At 46.8% G+C, this 16,046-nt stretch overlaps 4 protein-coding genes across 4 annotated transcripts; 1 reads left to right on the top strand and 3 right to left on the bottom strand.

The window, feature by feature from the left end:
* Positions 1 to 1,649: 1,649 nt before the first annotated feature.
* Positions 1,650 to 2,790, top strand: FOMMEDRAFT_159534 (uncharacterized protein; the record flags this gene model as incomplete). The annotated part of the gene is made up of 5 exons (XM_007269717.1): positions 1,650 to 1,862; positions 1,922 to 2,091; positions 2,158 to 2,328; positions 2,378 to 2,593; positions 2,634 to 2,790. 5 exons carry the CDS (start codon positions 1,650 to 1,652, stop codon positions 2,788 to 2,790), a joined length of 927 nt encoding a protein of 308 aa, XP_007269779.1.
* A 503-nt stretch (positions 2,791 to 3,293) lies between these two features.
* FOMMEDRAFT_170050 (cysteine proteinase) lies at positions 3,294 to 7,886 on the bottom strand (the record flags this gene model as incomplete). The annotated part of the gene is made up of 9 exons (XM_007269716.1): positions 3,294 to 3,698; positions 3,764 to 3,846; positions 3,931 to 4,301; positions 4,397 to 4,821; positions 4,887 to 5,655; positions 5,764 to 6,222; positions 6,300 to 7,256; positions 7,319 to 7,398; positions 7,455 to 7,886. The coding sequence occupies 9 exons, from the start codon at positions 7,884 to 7,886 to the stop codon at positions 3,654 to 3,656; spliced, it is 3,621 nt and encodes a 1,206-aa protein (XP_007269778.1). The 3' UTR covers positions 3,294 to 3,653.
* A 185-nt stretch (positions 7,887 to 8,071) lies between these two features.
* On the bottom strand, positions 8,072 to 9,369 carry FOMMEDRAFT_148353 (uncharacterized protein). Its single transcript, XM_007269715.1, has one exon. The coding sequence runs from the start codon at positions 9,313 to 9,315 to the stop codon at positions 8,440 to 8,442; it is 876 nt and encodes a 291-aa protein (XP_007269777.1). The 5' UTR covers positions 9,316 to 9,369; the 3' UTR covers positions 8,072 to 8,439.
* Positions 9,370 to 9,871: 502 nt separating this feature from the next.
* FOMMEDRAFT_127365 (uncharacterized protein) lies at positions 9,872 to 14,849 on the bottom strand. The gene is made up of 18 exons (XM_007269714.1): positions 14,610 to 14,849; positions 14,476 to 14,526; positions 14,362 to 14,415; positions 14,182 to 14,297; positions 13,975 to 14,107; positions 13,836 to 13,912; positions 13,603 to 13,770; positions 13,374 to 13,547; positions 12,948 to 13,325; positions 12,714 to 12,883; positions 12,514 to 12,658; positions 11,692 to 12,457; positions 10,809 to 11,642; positions 10,733 to 10,747; positions 10,499 to 10,640; positions 10,387 to 10,433; positions 10,226 to 10,313; positions 9,872 to 10,118 (listed from the first exon to the last, which is right to left on the bottom strand). The coding sequence occupies exons 1-18, from the start codon at positions 14,728 to 14,730 to the stop codon at positions 10,010 to 10,012; spliced, it is 3,588 nt and encodes a 1,195-aa protein (XP_007269776.1). The 5' UTR covers positions 14,731 to 14,849; the 3' UTR covers positions 9,872 to 10,009.
* Positions 14,850 to 16,046: the final 1,197 nt, after the last annotated feature.

The raw sequence follows: 16,046 nt of genomic DNA, 5'->3' as shown, positions 1-16,046 counted from the left end.
AATACGATTTTAAGTCTAATTTTACTACTTTCTATAATTCAGAGTTTATAGTTATAACTTACGAATTTTTTATTACAATAATTACTATTATAACTATATATAAAAATTTGGTACTAGTATTCTTGATATATTTACTATATTATTCTATAATTTTAAGAGAAAATATTAAGAATTAAAATTATTATAATTAAATCAAAACTATATATATATATAAAGTACTATTATCTACTATATTACTTATTAGTACAGTTTTTATAGTTAAAAAAATTGTAAAGCATACGTATGTTAAAGGTTATATGTTTCAGTATTAAGCGATCACTATAGCAACTAACATAGCGCAGAAAAAAAAGAAGAGAAGTTTTTTTTTTCTTCTTTACATTCATTATTGTCTTCTCTTCCTTTCAAAATCCTTTATTCTTCTTTGCTTCTTATGGCTAGAAAACTTTCTAAATCCTCTTCTATTACTAGTAGTAAAGCCCTCTCTGATATAGAGGAGGCTAAGCTAAGTCAAGCTGTTCAGGCAGTTTTGGCATCTGGTACTTATCCTAATTCTACTAGATTTATTCTTTCTAAATCAGCTGCTGCAAAGCAATTTGGTGTTTCAAGATTTTCCATTAATAGAAGACTTAAAGGCATTTCTAATCGTTTTAATTCTCATTCTTCTCTTCAACTTTTATCTTCATCCCAAGAAACTATTTTAAAAGATTGGACCAAATCTCTTTCTTCTAGAGCTATTCCTTTAACTCAAAAACTTTTTAAAGAAAAAGTTGAAATGATTGTTAAAAAGTAAGTTACTTTATTATTCTTTAATAATTATAATAAGTGTAATGAATTCTGGAAGCAGAGGAGGAGGAGAACGAGAGGCAGAGGAGAGCAAGAAGCAGACATTAGAATGTAGGCAAGAGACTCTAAGTCATCACGACGAGCCTGTTCCTGTATAAAGAACCATATATTCCATTAATTAATAGAGTGTATATGACTAATAGACTGTACTTACCTTTATTTCTGCCCAGACCAAAGTAAATTGGTCTGGATAGGATTGAAGTCGAGTCTGCATACTGAGTGAATGCACGCGCGAATTTCTCTAAGTTTAGTTTCCCACGAGTGTGCGTTTCCTGGTGAATCACGTCGAACGCTCAGTTTTGAGTCCTTCACGCGTAAATTCAATAAAATATTTATTTTTTAATTTTACAAAACATTAAAACATACGTTTTGTAGCTAATATGAAGACCTTTCTAATAGTATTTTTTTTGTGAAATAATAATGAGTTTTAGTAATTATAGTCTGCAAATACCCTTAAAGTGAGCGTTTCTGGGTGAAATACAGTACATCATTTAAAGTACCGCAACAAGTAGTTTCAGTGGGTCCGGTCATCGTAGTCAACCATAGTGAGTATCGATCCGACGCGCATGTTATTTTATCCCGCACACAGATCTACCGATTATCTGTAGCTAGTCTCGATTCTTGTTTATAACGAGTATTTACCTCTGCTCTGCAGAAAAAAGGATGCCCAGAACGAGGTGTCCTAACCGTGTTTAAGTACTGTATTTTACGTGTTGGAGAATGAACTAAGGTTGTCAGCTGACCCAGCAGCCTAAATAAAATACATTTTTTGTTCATTTTGTGAGACATCTCATACCAACTCAACCATGGCTCGCCGGCACCAGCGCGACCAAGTGTCCCTACGAATTCCCCTACAAAAAATGGCCCTTGTCCTACTGGTAACCTCGACTAACGACGAAGCAACCTTTGCGGCCTTGCTTATTCTTTTAATTGAAAGAAGACTCAGAGCAACAACTGGACGAAGGGGGCATTATGTGTCCCTACGAGATTCCTTGGAAAAATTGGCCCTTGTCCTGCTGGTAACCTCGACTAGTGATGAAGATTCCTTTGTAGCCTTGCTTATTCTTTTAACTGCAAGAAGACTAGGGGCATCAACTGGACGAGGGCGGCGTTATGTGTCTCTTTAGGTGAAGAATCCTACAACGATACGTATGGGTTGTACACCAACTCACCGAGCTCCTGGAAACCCGAAGTCGTCTTTTACTCGTCCGAATCCGGTGAAAAGGTCGTCGAATCGATGAGGGTGTTGTAGGATATGGTCGTCTCCAAAGTCATTTCCAAACGAAAGGAGTTTGGGAACTGGGTTTGCCGAAGGATCGCGCATTTGATGATGCCCTACGTCTATGCTGTCTGCGCTTCCTTTCACGCTGCAAGCTCGTTCAAGGATATAGACCGCACTTCGAAATATCTGTTAGACAAATACATCCCATCATATACTCTAACGCTCTGGGCACTCATTAACGCACGGTCGTATTACTGTAAGAGGTAGAAGAGCCAACTGGAATCGTGGCATAACGCCTAAATTACTCAGCAGCAAGGCATCTCACACGCCTGTAATCGAGGCACTTCGGAAAACGACACGGTTGCATTTTGTTCGCCATGGCAGCCTGGATCCTCTTCCGAACGCGGAGTTCGCATTGCTTTCCGCCTGCCACACCGCTGAACAACCTCACGATAGCCCACATGATGAAGTGCTTCGCCTGGCCACGGCAATGCAGTCCTCTGGATATCGAAGCGTGATTGGAACGATGTAGGAGTTATATGATCGAGACGGGCCCGATTTCACCAAGACTATTTACGAATACGAATACAATGTGCAACTACGACGAGGGGGTTGAGGCGAAGTTCAAACGAGCGGCTACTGGTCTTCGCGAAGCAGCAGTAGAGTCAAAAGCACGAATATGGTATTCAGACGGACTAAGTGATGGATCAACTTGTTTCACATAGGCGCTTCGCTTGATTAGACGTTACTTTGTAATACTTTGTTAAACATATTATATATTTCTTTCTCTGTTGAGCGGAAACAGTCATTGTTACAGTATATATATAACAATGTTTTTTGAAACTAATGCAGGGTGAAATGACTTTAGTTTATTTTAATTTAGAACAATTTAAAGTGCCCTCCTATCATTACATACGACAGTGTCTGGTTACAAACCAATATTAGTCTAAAGATTCTCTACACTCTTATTTAAGAAATGACAGTTTGAGATATCAATTATCATTGTTGTCTGCTGCTGTTAATGCTAATCCTTCCGGAGGCAGCAAAATTATACAAGACCAAAATAAACAACCAAAAAAAAATAATCTAAACTGGAAAATAAGAAAGAGGTCAAAAACAACAAAGAAAACAGCAAACACATTGCAATTGGGCATTGGATATATATATCAGTGTCAAAAACAATGATAATGACAAGAATTATAAAAAGAAAGTAAGAGTCTGGATGAATGAAAAAGTACAAGATATGTAATTGCATCGTATGTATTGTAATGTAATACTATGATAGTCGATTTCCTAAAGACAAAAAAAAAACATAAAAACAACAAAAAATAATAGAAATATGTGTTGGCTTGACAATAAGATGAATGAATTTGTATGCGTTGTACGAGTTACTGCTAGCTAGTAAAGATATAAGTCGTCGAGTAGAGATGGACTTAAGGAAGGAAGGAAGGGAGAGCTCTGGATTGGATCGGGTAGGCGGACGTGCGAGGGAGAGAGAGAGGAAGAGAGGAAGAAATGGAAGGGATGAAGTGTCTGAAACTATGTCACTCCGACTCCAAGGAGAAACATCAAGATGACGATGACTGGACTATCCCTTGACACGCTTGTAATAGAGTACGTAAGCTGGTTTGCCCTGCAGATAAAAGCATGAGTGAGTGAACATTCAAAGAGGAAGAAGGGAGAGGAAAGACGACGTACGACGACCTCCTTCGCATCCGCCGTTGATATCCGACTATCATCACAGTAAAGCCAGTTCCCTCGTGAATTGACGAACGCAGTATCTACGCACATATATCATGTCAATAATCACGCAAAATAACAAGGCAAGAATGAAGAAAAAGGGGAAGGAAAGGAAAGGAACTCACAATGCCCACTACTCAACGTCCCAAAATGGTTCGTCACAGCGTACAAATCGTACTTATACGGCGGTACCTGACTCCGTGGGTCATCCAACGAAATCGGGGTCTGCGTCGTCCCCGCCACTTGCGCACTACCATTTAACATGCCCGTAGCGGATGAGTACAATTTACTCCGATCCACATTCGGCGGTAACGGCGCCGGCATATAATTCGTCAAATCCAATCCCCTCAACGGGAAATCCACAAACGTCTCTAGCTTATCTGTGAAATGTCCCTTTGTAGTGAACCGTTTGAGGTGGATGAGGAGAACGGGAGGGAGTCGGGAGATGGAGAGTTTCTTGGTTGCTTTGCGTAGGGTTTTGCAGTTTGGGCATTGCCTGTTTCGGTGTGTGGCAAGGTATACGATAATCAGTGAATTGTTGGTTGATTAGTTAGGTGGGTGGAGAAGAAATGGAGGATAGAAGAAACATACCAAGCATCAGCCTTCTCCATAACTTCCTCCTGTACAAACGCATCCAAACACTGCTGCAACGTTGCCTTCCCTCCAAACCCTCTCCCACCCATCGGTATCGGCAACGTCAAATACATGAAAGAATTATACGTCGTACTCGTCTTCCTACACGTCAAACACTCCATCCGATTCCTAAACTGCCCCTGGAAAAAATCAACAACGATACTATCATCTCTCATCCTATATAAATTCCATTCCTGCTGACTCGCAATTTGCTGAGGTAGGAGTTCGAGTTCGGCTTCGCGTTCGGGTGTACGGAGGACGGGTTCTTTGTTGAGGATACGATTGAGGTCTTCGTGTAACCCGTCTAGGAGGAAGTTGAGGAATTCTTGGGAGTCATGTTGTTCGGAACCGGCGAATTGTTGGCCATACATGCATACGGATTTCTTAAGGTAAGGCCTCTGAGTCAGCAAAGGAAACAGGACTCTGAAGAGTATGGAGGAGGACCTACTCGGAAAGCGAGAGGTGTTATTGTTGGCGACTCCTGATGCCAAAGGTCATGTAGTATGGATGCGAACGCAGCTGTCAAGTGACCTTTAGTCCCTAAAGGATTCAGGAAATTGACGGCACTCTTCCATCGACCATCTATGAAGAACCGAGCAAACGGAACAGTCGCGCTCAAACACTGAATCGTCGAGTTCATATAACACGTATTGCCCAGATTCTTCAACCCAGCCGTCATCAAACTCGAATCCAGCCAATACGATACCGGATACTCCGAATTAATCGTCGGCGGTCTCGGTCCGTCCAAAGTTGCCAGCGATTGTCGAGCTCCATGTGCAGATGCTCGTCGTTGGTCTTGTCGTTCGGATGGTGGAGTTGCTGCGACTGGAGGTGGTCTGACGACGTGTTGCGCTGAGAGATCTGGGTAGTCGATTGACGGTCGACTGGCGAATGTCGAGACAGCTTGTTCAGATTGGTCGATATAGTCACTACGTCGTCGTGAGAAGGAAGGGTTGATCGAGGCAGTAGGCGGAGGCGAGACGATCCCTGCTTGATTTGCGTTCGCAGGGAGAGAAGTTCCGAAATTTGACGAAGTACGCGGGAATTGCGGGTATGAAATCGATGGTGACGATGCACTTGCCGACGCTGCGTGTGCTCCATTTATATAAGGCGAGAACGAAATCGAGGGTTGTGAAGGTGGTCTAGAGATAGCAGGTTTTCGAACACGTCTCCGGGATGGTTCAGGTAGAGACACCCCGTTAGCTTCCGTTGACGCGCTGTAGAGATAAGAATTAAAAAGAAAAGATATGGTCAGCACAGCCATTGATACGTGTCAATAGACTAGAAGAATGATGTCGATCAAGAAGAGAATGAATGAAACGCACCTGGAATTCTCCGGAATCTGATTCATGACGAACGGATTGTTGCGCGAGTACCCTGTCGTCGTTGGAGATCGCATCTCTGGGGACTGCGAATCGCTCCGTTCTTTGAAGACATAGGACGTGTAAGACGACCCGTTCGTAGTTGGCGAAGACAGTTTCATTCGCTCCATGTCTAATTCAACAGACGCGATGGCCTCGTCACGAGCAACTTCGCTTGGGAAAGTAGCTACCCAGGCTTTCAGTCCACCAACAAGTATGACTGGTGGTCTCTTGAGGGAACGCTGAAAGGCCGTCTCGTAAATAATTCGCACGGCAGTGGCCAGGGGCGCAACAGAAGCGCCAAAGCTCTCAGAATCCCAATCATACATGACAACAAGATCAAACTTGTCCCGATTTCGGAACACTGCAGATTCATGCTGTGGTGCAACAACGAGTGCATCTTCCAATTTCTCGCTCGTGAGACTAGAAACGTGTATGCATGAGAAAGGAGAAAAGAAGTGCAAAAGATGTATTTCGCTTTTGATACGAAATAAACTTACCCGTCACGAAGAAGGACATGTGGCTCCAGGCACACCACCGCATCACTCCTGATATGTCCCTTCGCGAATTCGTCGCGGGTACGCACATCGAGTAGAAGCACCTTGACGTCGTTCCCACGACCTAAATATTCGTGTAAAACCTTTGGGAAAATCGTATTCGTCACCGGCAACTCAATTCCCTTTGATCGTGAGGAAGAGTCGCCCGTGTGCATCGGCGATGACCGGGAAGGCGAATTGCGCGTAGAAGACGAACTGCCCGTCATCGTCAAACTGACCGGTTTCGGCGGAATTGTAGGTGATAGGGGACTACTGCGTTGATGGGCTGCCGCACGGGTTGGCGATGGTGGTCGACTTTGCAGGACGTTCATTGTTGGAGGGATGGGTGTGCTTGCGGGCCGAGGACCCGGATCGAGATCGAGAGGAAGAGAAGGGAAGCGTTGGATGACGGAGGGGGAGGCAGGCGGCGGGAAGTTGGCTGCTGTCCCTGGTTTGTTGGTTGGGACTGACGGAAGCTGCGGGAGTGCGACGCCCATATTCTCGTCCAGTTCATCAATCGACGGAAATGTCTGGTTGAATTCCGAAAGCGAGAAGTTCGAGAGGTGCGACGATTCGTGGTGCGACGAGACGGACGGCGAGGGCGGGCCGAATGACGAGGGCGACGCGAGCGAGTGGATGGAGGACCCTGTAGCGTGACTTGCTATGGATGACGAGTGCGAGATGCTGGGTGATCCATTGTGATGTTGTGAGGAGGCCGTTCGAGTGATTGTGCTGGACGAAGGCGTCGTTGGCGAAGTCACAGCCGCAGTAGCACCAGCACCGCCAGCACCAACAGTAGAGCTGAGGTCGCGCGAGAGACGCTTTGTCGTCTGCACATTCAGACCTGTATCCTGCAGAGATCTTATGCGATCTGCGATAGAGCCTCCAACCTTTCGATCGCCGTCGGCACTGGCACTGGCACTGGTGAACAACATGGTTAGCACGCGCACAAAGTGACACCACCAAGCAACGAGGACACCTACACTCTCGCCTTGTCCTTGTCCATCTCCAGCAGGCGAGTCTCCAAGCTCTTCGCCTTCTTCAACACCTCATTCCCATACCGCTATATGCCATGTCATTCATACATCAGCCGAGAGAAGAACTCCGAAAGACACGCACCATCTGAAACTCGCTCCATTCGTTCCAAACAACACCCTTCTTCCCATTCGCCTCCTGCTTAAACTCCGGGTGGTCCATAATAACCTGCGTAATCTGCGCAGAAGAAAACAGCGCACGATACGCAGCGCGCAAGTCACCCACCGCCTCGTACGCCGCTCCCGCAGCAGCCCGGTCTCCCGCCGTGCGCAAGAGCGAAATGGCCGACGCCCCGCGGATTTCCTTCACGGCGTTGCGCACCTTGTCTTTGATCTCTGCGACGGTCAGCTCTGCATCGTCATTTCCGTGCGTTGTGGGTGGTGTTGGCGTCGCGCCATTCTGGTGGGATGGACTCGGACCTGGCCTTGAGCCATCTGTGTCGGGTAGCTTTGGAGGAGTGCCAGCACCGAATGTTCTGTGTGCTGGAGAGGAAGGGAGGACTGAGACCGACGGCATGCGTATTGTGTTCGTCGTCGCACACAACGAGTGCAGTGTAACTACTGCGATGCTGCCGAGGGTGATGGGACAGAGTGAATATTGAGAGAGAGAGTTGCGAGTTAGACGAAGGAGGATGGACACGGAGGTTGCATTGGACTGGATATGGTAAGCAGATCACACATTTCTACACAAATAATCCACATAATTTACACTTATTCTACCTAATTTTACTCCATACATTTTCGCTATTACAGGCGCTGTAACAGTAATCGGCCAGCATATAGCAGGGCATATAACGCTGTATCAAATAAAATATGTCGCGGACGAAAGGAAAGCAAGAGAACCATGTATGGCAGGAAGAATGAAAAAACAAGGTATAAAAGGGAAAGAGCCCATTTTCCATTCACTTCTCGCAGCAGCAAGAAATCCCAGACTAATCAGTACTTTTAGCGCATAAGCAGATGAGGGAGAAAGCATCAGAAATAAGAGAATAAGAAAAATGAGCACTGGAGAGAGACATAATGAAGGTATGATCCCGTGCCCTTTTTTAGCGCCCGAGAACCGTCAACGCTCACTGCTGAACGCGCAGCGTAGGTGGAGAGATGTAAGCGACGGACATACGCGAAGCACGCGCGGACCCGAATGGCGCACCGGGAGTCGGTGAGGGGCTCATGTCGATCGCACGGGGACGTGAAGAGCCTCCCCAAGTAAGGAATCGCGGAGTAACACTGCCTGGAGGCGTCATAGGAGACATGACAGCCTGCGCTGGGTGTGGCATTGGAGACGCAGGAATGTCCATCGGAGCGCTGGCAGGTGGTGGTGGAAGCTCATCACCTTGGGAAAAGACTACTGGCGACTCCGCGAGCCAACTGGCGCGTGTCGGCGTAGACGGTAGAGAACGCGCCAATGATTGTTCCGATAAGGGAGCTGGTGAGGGCGGTATGTTGTCGAGTCCACTGATACGATATGGACTGTTCCATTCACCGTCCAGTTCGTCGCGTCGCGTCCTTGACGTGTCCAAAAGCTCGTCCGTCTCTGCAGGCGACACGCGCCCGCTGCTCGCCGTGTCGCTACCGCTATCCACTGACGGGGAAAGCAATTCCGGGCGCTCGTCTTCACCAGGTACTATTTCAATGGCAGTGACGCCGCTGGCCTGCGCTGCGCTGAGCAAACGTCTACGAACTGCGGACGTGGTAGTCGAGACTTCAACGCGCGTCTCAGTAGTCGACACAGTGCTCTCCCGCTCTGCGATCTCCTCTGGAGTGAGGAATGCCTCGTAGACGACATTGTCATCCTTGAAAAACTCCTCTGAGTCGGGGTCGAATGCATTGACGTAGCTCCAGCGTTCGTAGGTGGGCAGTTTTTCCTCAGGCTCAGCGACACGTACGGCAGGAGCCGGAGCGGCAGCAGCAGGGGCGATGAGAGTCGAGAAGAGCGGGCGACCCATTTTTTTGTGGAGGTAGAGAGTGAAAGAAAGGAGAGGAGAGGATATATACTTAGCGGAAGAAAGAGAGAGAGATAGGCAGGGTGGTGATGATGGACGAGGGATTCAACCCGATCATCGTTTTCACTTCCTCCGCATTAGGGCCGGCTGAGTAATCAGGTCACGTGAATTAAAATTGTCTGTCCCATACCCAGAATCAACTTTAGACGGTTCTCATCCTCGACGAATATGCCTGTTTGATCTTATTGCAAACACATATGTATGTCAAGGTGACATGCCCATCAACCCTTACTCACAAGCAAGTGGGTAGAGTGCAGAGTGCTTGCGGGATGTCTTGATAATAAGGCAGACCGTTGTGTCTGCATGTTAGTTGTGCAGAATTGTTGCAAAGGTAACAAATGTTTGTAGAGTAGACATTATGGCATTGGCACTGAGCTGCCTCCACAGAGGCAAAAACAAGGAGATACTTCCCTTGCCACGTTCGACATTGAGATTGAGCAGTAGCGCTCACTATAGCGGAGGGCAAGGAACACTCTGCTCTAGAGTCCTTGAACAGGCCATAAAAATGATATTTGTCATACACATAACCAGAAACGAGTAAGGTACTAAGTCAGAAAGCTGAAAGCAACTAACAGATCGTTCCGTCCACGTCATAATGAATACAGCAATACACAAACGATTCCTACAAACCGAAGGACTATTGGTCAACAATCATCGCCTCATCCGCGGTCAAAGCCAGACTACTCTTCCCAGCACCCTCGCCTTCAGCATATCCCGTCTGAGTCTCCATCTCCGCCATCGCCTGCCTATCAAAGAGAAACAAAAGCGGTCATAAGTAACAAACACCGCACGTTAGAAAGGTCAGAAGAATGAAGATAAAGGGGTAAAAGGAAATTGCGTCTTGTGTACGTACCTCCATGCATCTCTACACGATTCTCGAACCTTCGTCGACTTAAACCGCTGGGTCTTAGAGTCTCCGTCGAGCATTCTCCTGTCCCAGTCTGCATGACGTGAGATGGATTAGCTTAGTCTAAGAGGAATTGTCAAAATGCAAAGAGGGGATATCTTGTGCACCTTTATCGGAATCGATGAGCCGGATTTTCTCTGGAGGAAGCCATTGCCTGTAATTTAGAGTATTACTATATCTTACGAAACAAAAAAAATGGTGCGGAAGAGGCGCGCATACCATGATTTCCGCTGGTCCCAGAATCTTACAAGAATCAAAGGTCCAGATCCAGGTCGTGCCTGCGCCTTGTCTCTAAGGACGTTAGGCGGTACTTCCGGATCGTCCTCTTCAAACACCACAGAAGGCCACCATGGATACGTTTCTAAACACGCAAACACGTGCAGATAAAGGTAATTTAGTCACTTATTCACACACGAGGGAAAACCAGTCGAGTAAAAGGAAGTCGCTACATACCTGCTTTAGCCCAAACTAAAGGACATTGCGTCAGGTCTACTAAAGTACGGAGATAGAGCGCAGAGAAGGGACCTACCAAGTGTACCACCTTCAAGCACTTCATTGTCTTTTATTTGGATCATTGCGGGTCCAAGTCCCGCGGCGACAGCTGCTTTGCGGGCGTCTTCCGCTTTTACGACAAGCCGACCGTCAGGTGTCTTTTCTTCCTCCGTCTCAGTACTGACATATCGTTCACCGGTTTGCTGCTCTGCCTCGGCGCTTTCGTCGAGCGAGGTGAGGTCTGAATCTGCTTCGTCTCCGTCTCCTTCGCCCTCGGGTAACTGCAATTCGGATAATGGAGACGAATCCGGAGAACCAGACGTTTTGATGACGACAAAGTCTTCCCTATTCCTCTCCTCCTCGGCTTTCCCTTGCGGACCCTGAGCTGCAACGGCTTGCCGCTCCCTCTCCGCTCGAGCTCGCTCTTCCGCTTTTCGTTGTTTCCTTGCCTGCTGCTTCGCACGACGAGTAGCAGGTGTATCCAACTCCTCAATAACAATCGGTGGCGGACGCGGAGACCGTCGACGCTTCGTCTTCGTCCCTTGTTTAGCAGACTCGGGCTCCGCGTGCTCCTGAGGCTCTGCCTCCCCCTCCGTCCCCGATTCAAGCTCCAGCTCAGATTCAGGAGGTACCTCCGCTCCGCTTCCGTTGCTCATATCGAGACTCGATTCTGTAGGTACTGGAGGAGATACATCACGTTGGGCGTTCAAAAGGTTTGGATCAGACAGGTCTACAGCTTCGCTACTTTCTCGCTTGTGTTGCACTTCGCTAAGTGTGTCTTCTCCATGCGGGGAACCCTCGCGCAGGGTGCGATTTTCTGTCGCAGGAGTGCTGTAGGACAATGTTGACCGTTGTCTCTCTGATGGAGGACCTTCACTGAGTTCAAAAGGAGTTTACCAATAGAGAAGGCCTAGACATACCTGTCTTTTGCTTCTTACGCGGTGGAGGCAAGTCCTGCTTCTCAACAGGCGCACGCCCACCTCTGCGTGTGCTACTCGGAAGGATCCAACCAGCATCGAACATATTAAACGAGCGTTGCATATCCACATCATCCACCACAGGCGGGACGTCAGTCTGACCAGGCAACACAAGTTTCTCGCGCTTCCACTTCGTCCCACGTCTGGTCTTCGCAGATATACTCCCTTCCTCACCCTCACCTTCTCCACTTTCATCCAAGGGCGTCGACTCCGCCCCGGAAGACCCACCATGAACCTCCGCCTCAAACGCCTCCGCTTCTGCGTGCTCACGACGCGTGCGCGGTGCTATGGGAACTCGGAAGGCTGAGGCTGTTGCGGCATCCAGAAGTCTCTGCTTACGCCGCTCTGCCTCTGCCTTGCGATCGCGTTTTGGCTTTGCTGGTTTTGGCGGTGAGGGAGGAGGTGGTGGCTTGAGCTTTCCGAGTTCGTACGAGAGAAGTAAAGTGAGTGGGTCTTTTTCCAATTGATACGGCATGTCAGGACCGTCAACAGTTTCTGGTGATACAAGTAACTCGAGCTCTTTGAGTTGGGGCTCGAGGTCCCCTACAAGTCCTGACTCGGACGACTCTGCAGGGATCACACGACCCAACTGATTCAGCTCCTCGAGAATTGGACCTGCATGCGTTTTGATTCTAGCTGCGGTCTTGCTGAAAGGTGAGTCGCGTTTGTTGTACAACATTGCGTTATCGACTACGAGGCAAACATCATCCTTAAAGTATCATAAGCAAAAGATCCTCCACGTCTGGTAATCTCTAGAAGCCCTACCTGGAAGTCTTTGATGTTCCAGTAGTCGTTTGTCTTGAGTTTGGTTTCGATCATACTCCAGCACATCGGCTTTCTGATGACTTCAAAATAGTCGGGTACCTCAGTTTTCGAGACGGGGTCCCTGAAGTAACTATACCGATCAAAACTGCGGACATATCGGATCAGCAAGCTTGCAAGGATCATACTGAAAACAAACATACGCCATGATCTTCTCAAGTGCTTGCCGCATTTGCGGGATGTGAGGATAGAAGATTGTCGAACAAACATGTTGGAGGACTTGTACCTGCTTCAACTTCTGTGTCTCTCGTTTACGTGCCAACTCCGCGAGCATCCGAACCGATTCTAGGTCTTTTCTGAGGCGCTTCAAGTACTAGCGAACAGGCATCAGCCTATGCAAACGAAGACAAATTTTATAGAATAAAACGGCGACTAACGTCTAGCTTAATTGCCACCTCCTCTTCGGACTGTATTTTACCAGCGGCGCTGGCAGACCACGGCTCAAGATGCAACCGCTTCAACAACGGTGCACCACGACGCGCCTCGCGTTTCAAGCTCCAGTAGCGGCACGCCAGGAGCAAGAACTGTTCCTTCTTGCTGATCTTGATCCGCGCAGTATACTGCATAATTCGGTCAACAATAATCCAAGGTACGAGTGGTGCACCGAGCTTGTACGTCTTCGCGTATGCACGAGCTTTCTTCGACGTCCGAGGCGTAGCCGTGTGTCCATGTCCATCTGAGAGATCGTATTCACCCTGACCGAAAGAATTGTCGAGCTCGGCTAGGGCGGCTTCGTGAAGAGCGAGTTGTTCTTTCTATTTATGATGAATAATTGAGAGATAGCATCAATCAAGTAAACTTACGGGAAGGTGCTTCTCGCAATAAGCGGCGAGAGTCGCCGGCTCCGATCCGTGAGCACTCTTCATGGGCATCAAAAGCTTTTGTCGTCGCGCGCAAGTGGCGTGGAATGCGAGAAAGCATGAGCTCTTGCTGCACTGGATGCACGCACCTTCGCGAATACCGCATAACGAGCATTTCTATATTTCTGTTTGTGAGACCCATCTTTCGAATACTGACAATGCAGAGACATACAAGCTTCCATCGCTGTTTATTAATCTTGTCGACGCCCGTTATGGGCTCCATGAACACGTCATTCGCAACCCGCGTTTCCGGTACCCAAATTGCACATAGTAGATGCGCCCAGTCTCCGCTTACAGTCTGCTTGAATGCTCCTCCTTCATTCGGACACAAAATGCAGGACTAAAACACAATGAATAAGTTATACACGGATAGACGCGCAAGAAGAAGAAGCTTAGTTCACGTACAACGGGGTTCTCTGGCGAGACAGTACATTTCCGGCAAAGCCACTGACCCTCAGGAATGTATGGAACACCATAACAATCTAGATTTAATACCATTACATGTAACTGCACGTATAAGATCTTAAGAGGGATAATTGCATACCCTGATGTACAGCAAGATTACACCCATCACAGAATACAATCGCGTTCGCGTTTTCTCCCTCCGCATCGTCACAGATCGCACACGTCGAATCTTCCGACGGAAGAGCCATGTCCGGTTTCGGTATGTTCTTCGTCTAAGTAGCGATCCAGTACGAGTCAGTAAGCCATTAAACAATATGAACAACGACGATGAATATCGCATGCGCACCAGCTCGAACCACTCCTTCTCCAATCTGTCCATGATAATTTCGAAAGCTTCAGGAGAGACTCTACTCTGTTGGTCGTTGTGCCTTTCTTCGTTGACAACGTTCAGCCATTCTTGGTCTACCCAAGTAAATTTCAGGAGTCCATTCAGTTGAAATATGGATTATTTGCCAAAGTCGGGTACCTTGTTCATCCATGTCATACTCTACTTGCTTCGCAAGGTCGATCTCGAGGGGTTCTGCATGTCCGTTCATCCGCGTTTGTCAAATGTACTCTCACGTAGAAAGACAATGCTCACCAATATAGCGAATATAATGATCCGGCCTCTGGAACGGATCGAAATTATTGTCTACACTCAAGCGATTTCGGTCAGTAAACAGTCAGGCACGAAAATCCAGCATGAACGAATTTGAATTCGAGAATAAGACGTACATCCATAAGATCTTGCTTGCATATCGTGAACCCCACACAGCTGAGGTGACGAGCTGTCCTCCACCTTACTGAACGACACCTTCGGAATGGCAGGTGTTGGCGTATTTGTGCCGCGTGCCATGGTACCTCTCCTTGAACTCTAGTCTCACTCTGGACCGGATGGGGCTGGCTAAGAGCGTCCTGCTGGACAAGCGTTGGAAGGTGTAGAAGGAGTGCAGAGGCGCATTGGCGGCGGGTTACGATTCAAGGTGCAGATGATATACCGTACAGCACAGCGGAATAAATTCTATTTATTCTAGATCACGTGATGTGGATGCGTACCGTTTGGGCGGAGTTTAAAATGAACAATACTCGGGATAAGGACAAGTATGAAAGTCTCTCAGCAGCTCAGACAAGAGAGACCACCGGCTTGCTAAAGAGACGGAATAATACCTGCTGTAGATTTTATACCATAGTCTTATCATTATATTTGCAAATGAAATAAAGGGAGAAAGAAAGAGATGCATGAAAGTTCAAAGAACCCTTTTAAAGTGTGCATATATCCAGACAAAGCTAGTCAGGCTGTTTTGCATAATCGAAGAAGAAGGAAATCTCTTTTGTACCTCATTCTTTCTTTCTAGAACTTTCAAGATGTTGAAAAGATGCACCTTTTGTACACTATGGATACCATGCTGATAGATTGTTGCTACTAGTATCAGAACAACTTGCATGTAGCATTATAGTAATACCGAAGTCGTCATCGTGAACTCATATTGTGTGAAACATCACCCTCTATCAGTAGAAACCTGGGTGACGAGAACCATTAAGTTTTGGAGGGAAAAGGAATTATTTTAAATGAAAAAACTGCTTGAGTCAAGATCTAGCCATATAACAGTTTATTCAAATGTCATCAATGTGTCTAAATTTCTCGGACTTGGACTCATTTCTATTGACATTACTCATCATTGACTTTTGTTTGTCCAGTCTATCTGTTACAAATAGGTACCAAGAAAATTACCTTATTGGACACACTTTGGTGTTATTTGTCCTATTGCATACAATGGCAGTTCATCAAAGTTCTGCATTGTACTTTGGACAGTGAAAACTCACCACTATGCCTCTAGTAGGTTATGAGTTGTGTTAAGAAAGGGGGAAGAGAGGTTATGTGAGAGGCTTAGAGGGATTACACAAAGAGGGGGGATAGTGGACTTGGCTTGCTCTCTTACAGCTTACTTCATTGTCTGTTGATTAGTTAGTCTATATATACTATGTAGGTATGTCTCAGATGTAGAATGTATGATGGAAGGTATTCCATCATTGTTCGTCATTGCTTGTAATGTAGTTTATATCATCTGAGACATACTCTTGTGTAGTCTCATCTTAACACTCCCCTTCAAACTCTTACTAGGTCTAGTAGACTTGTAAGATGTTTGCTTACAGTGTGTATAGATAGTTTAA

This window comes from Fomitiporia mediterranea, assembly GCF_000271605.1.
Source record: "Fomitiporia mediterranea MF3/22 unplaced genomic scaffold FOMMEscaffold_10, whole genome shotgun sequence".
Classification (NCBI taxonomy): domain Eukaryota; kingdom Fungi; phylum Basidiomycota; class Agaricomycetes; order Hymenochaetales; family Hymenochaetaceae; genus Fomitiporia; species Fomitiporia mediterranea.
This window is presented reverse-complemented; position numbering and strand designations above follow the sequence as displayed.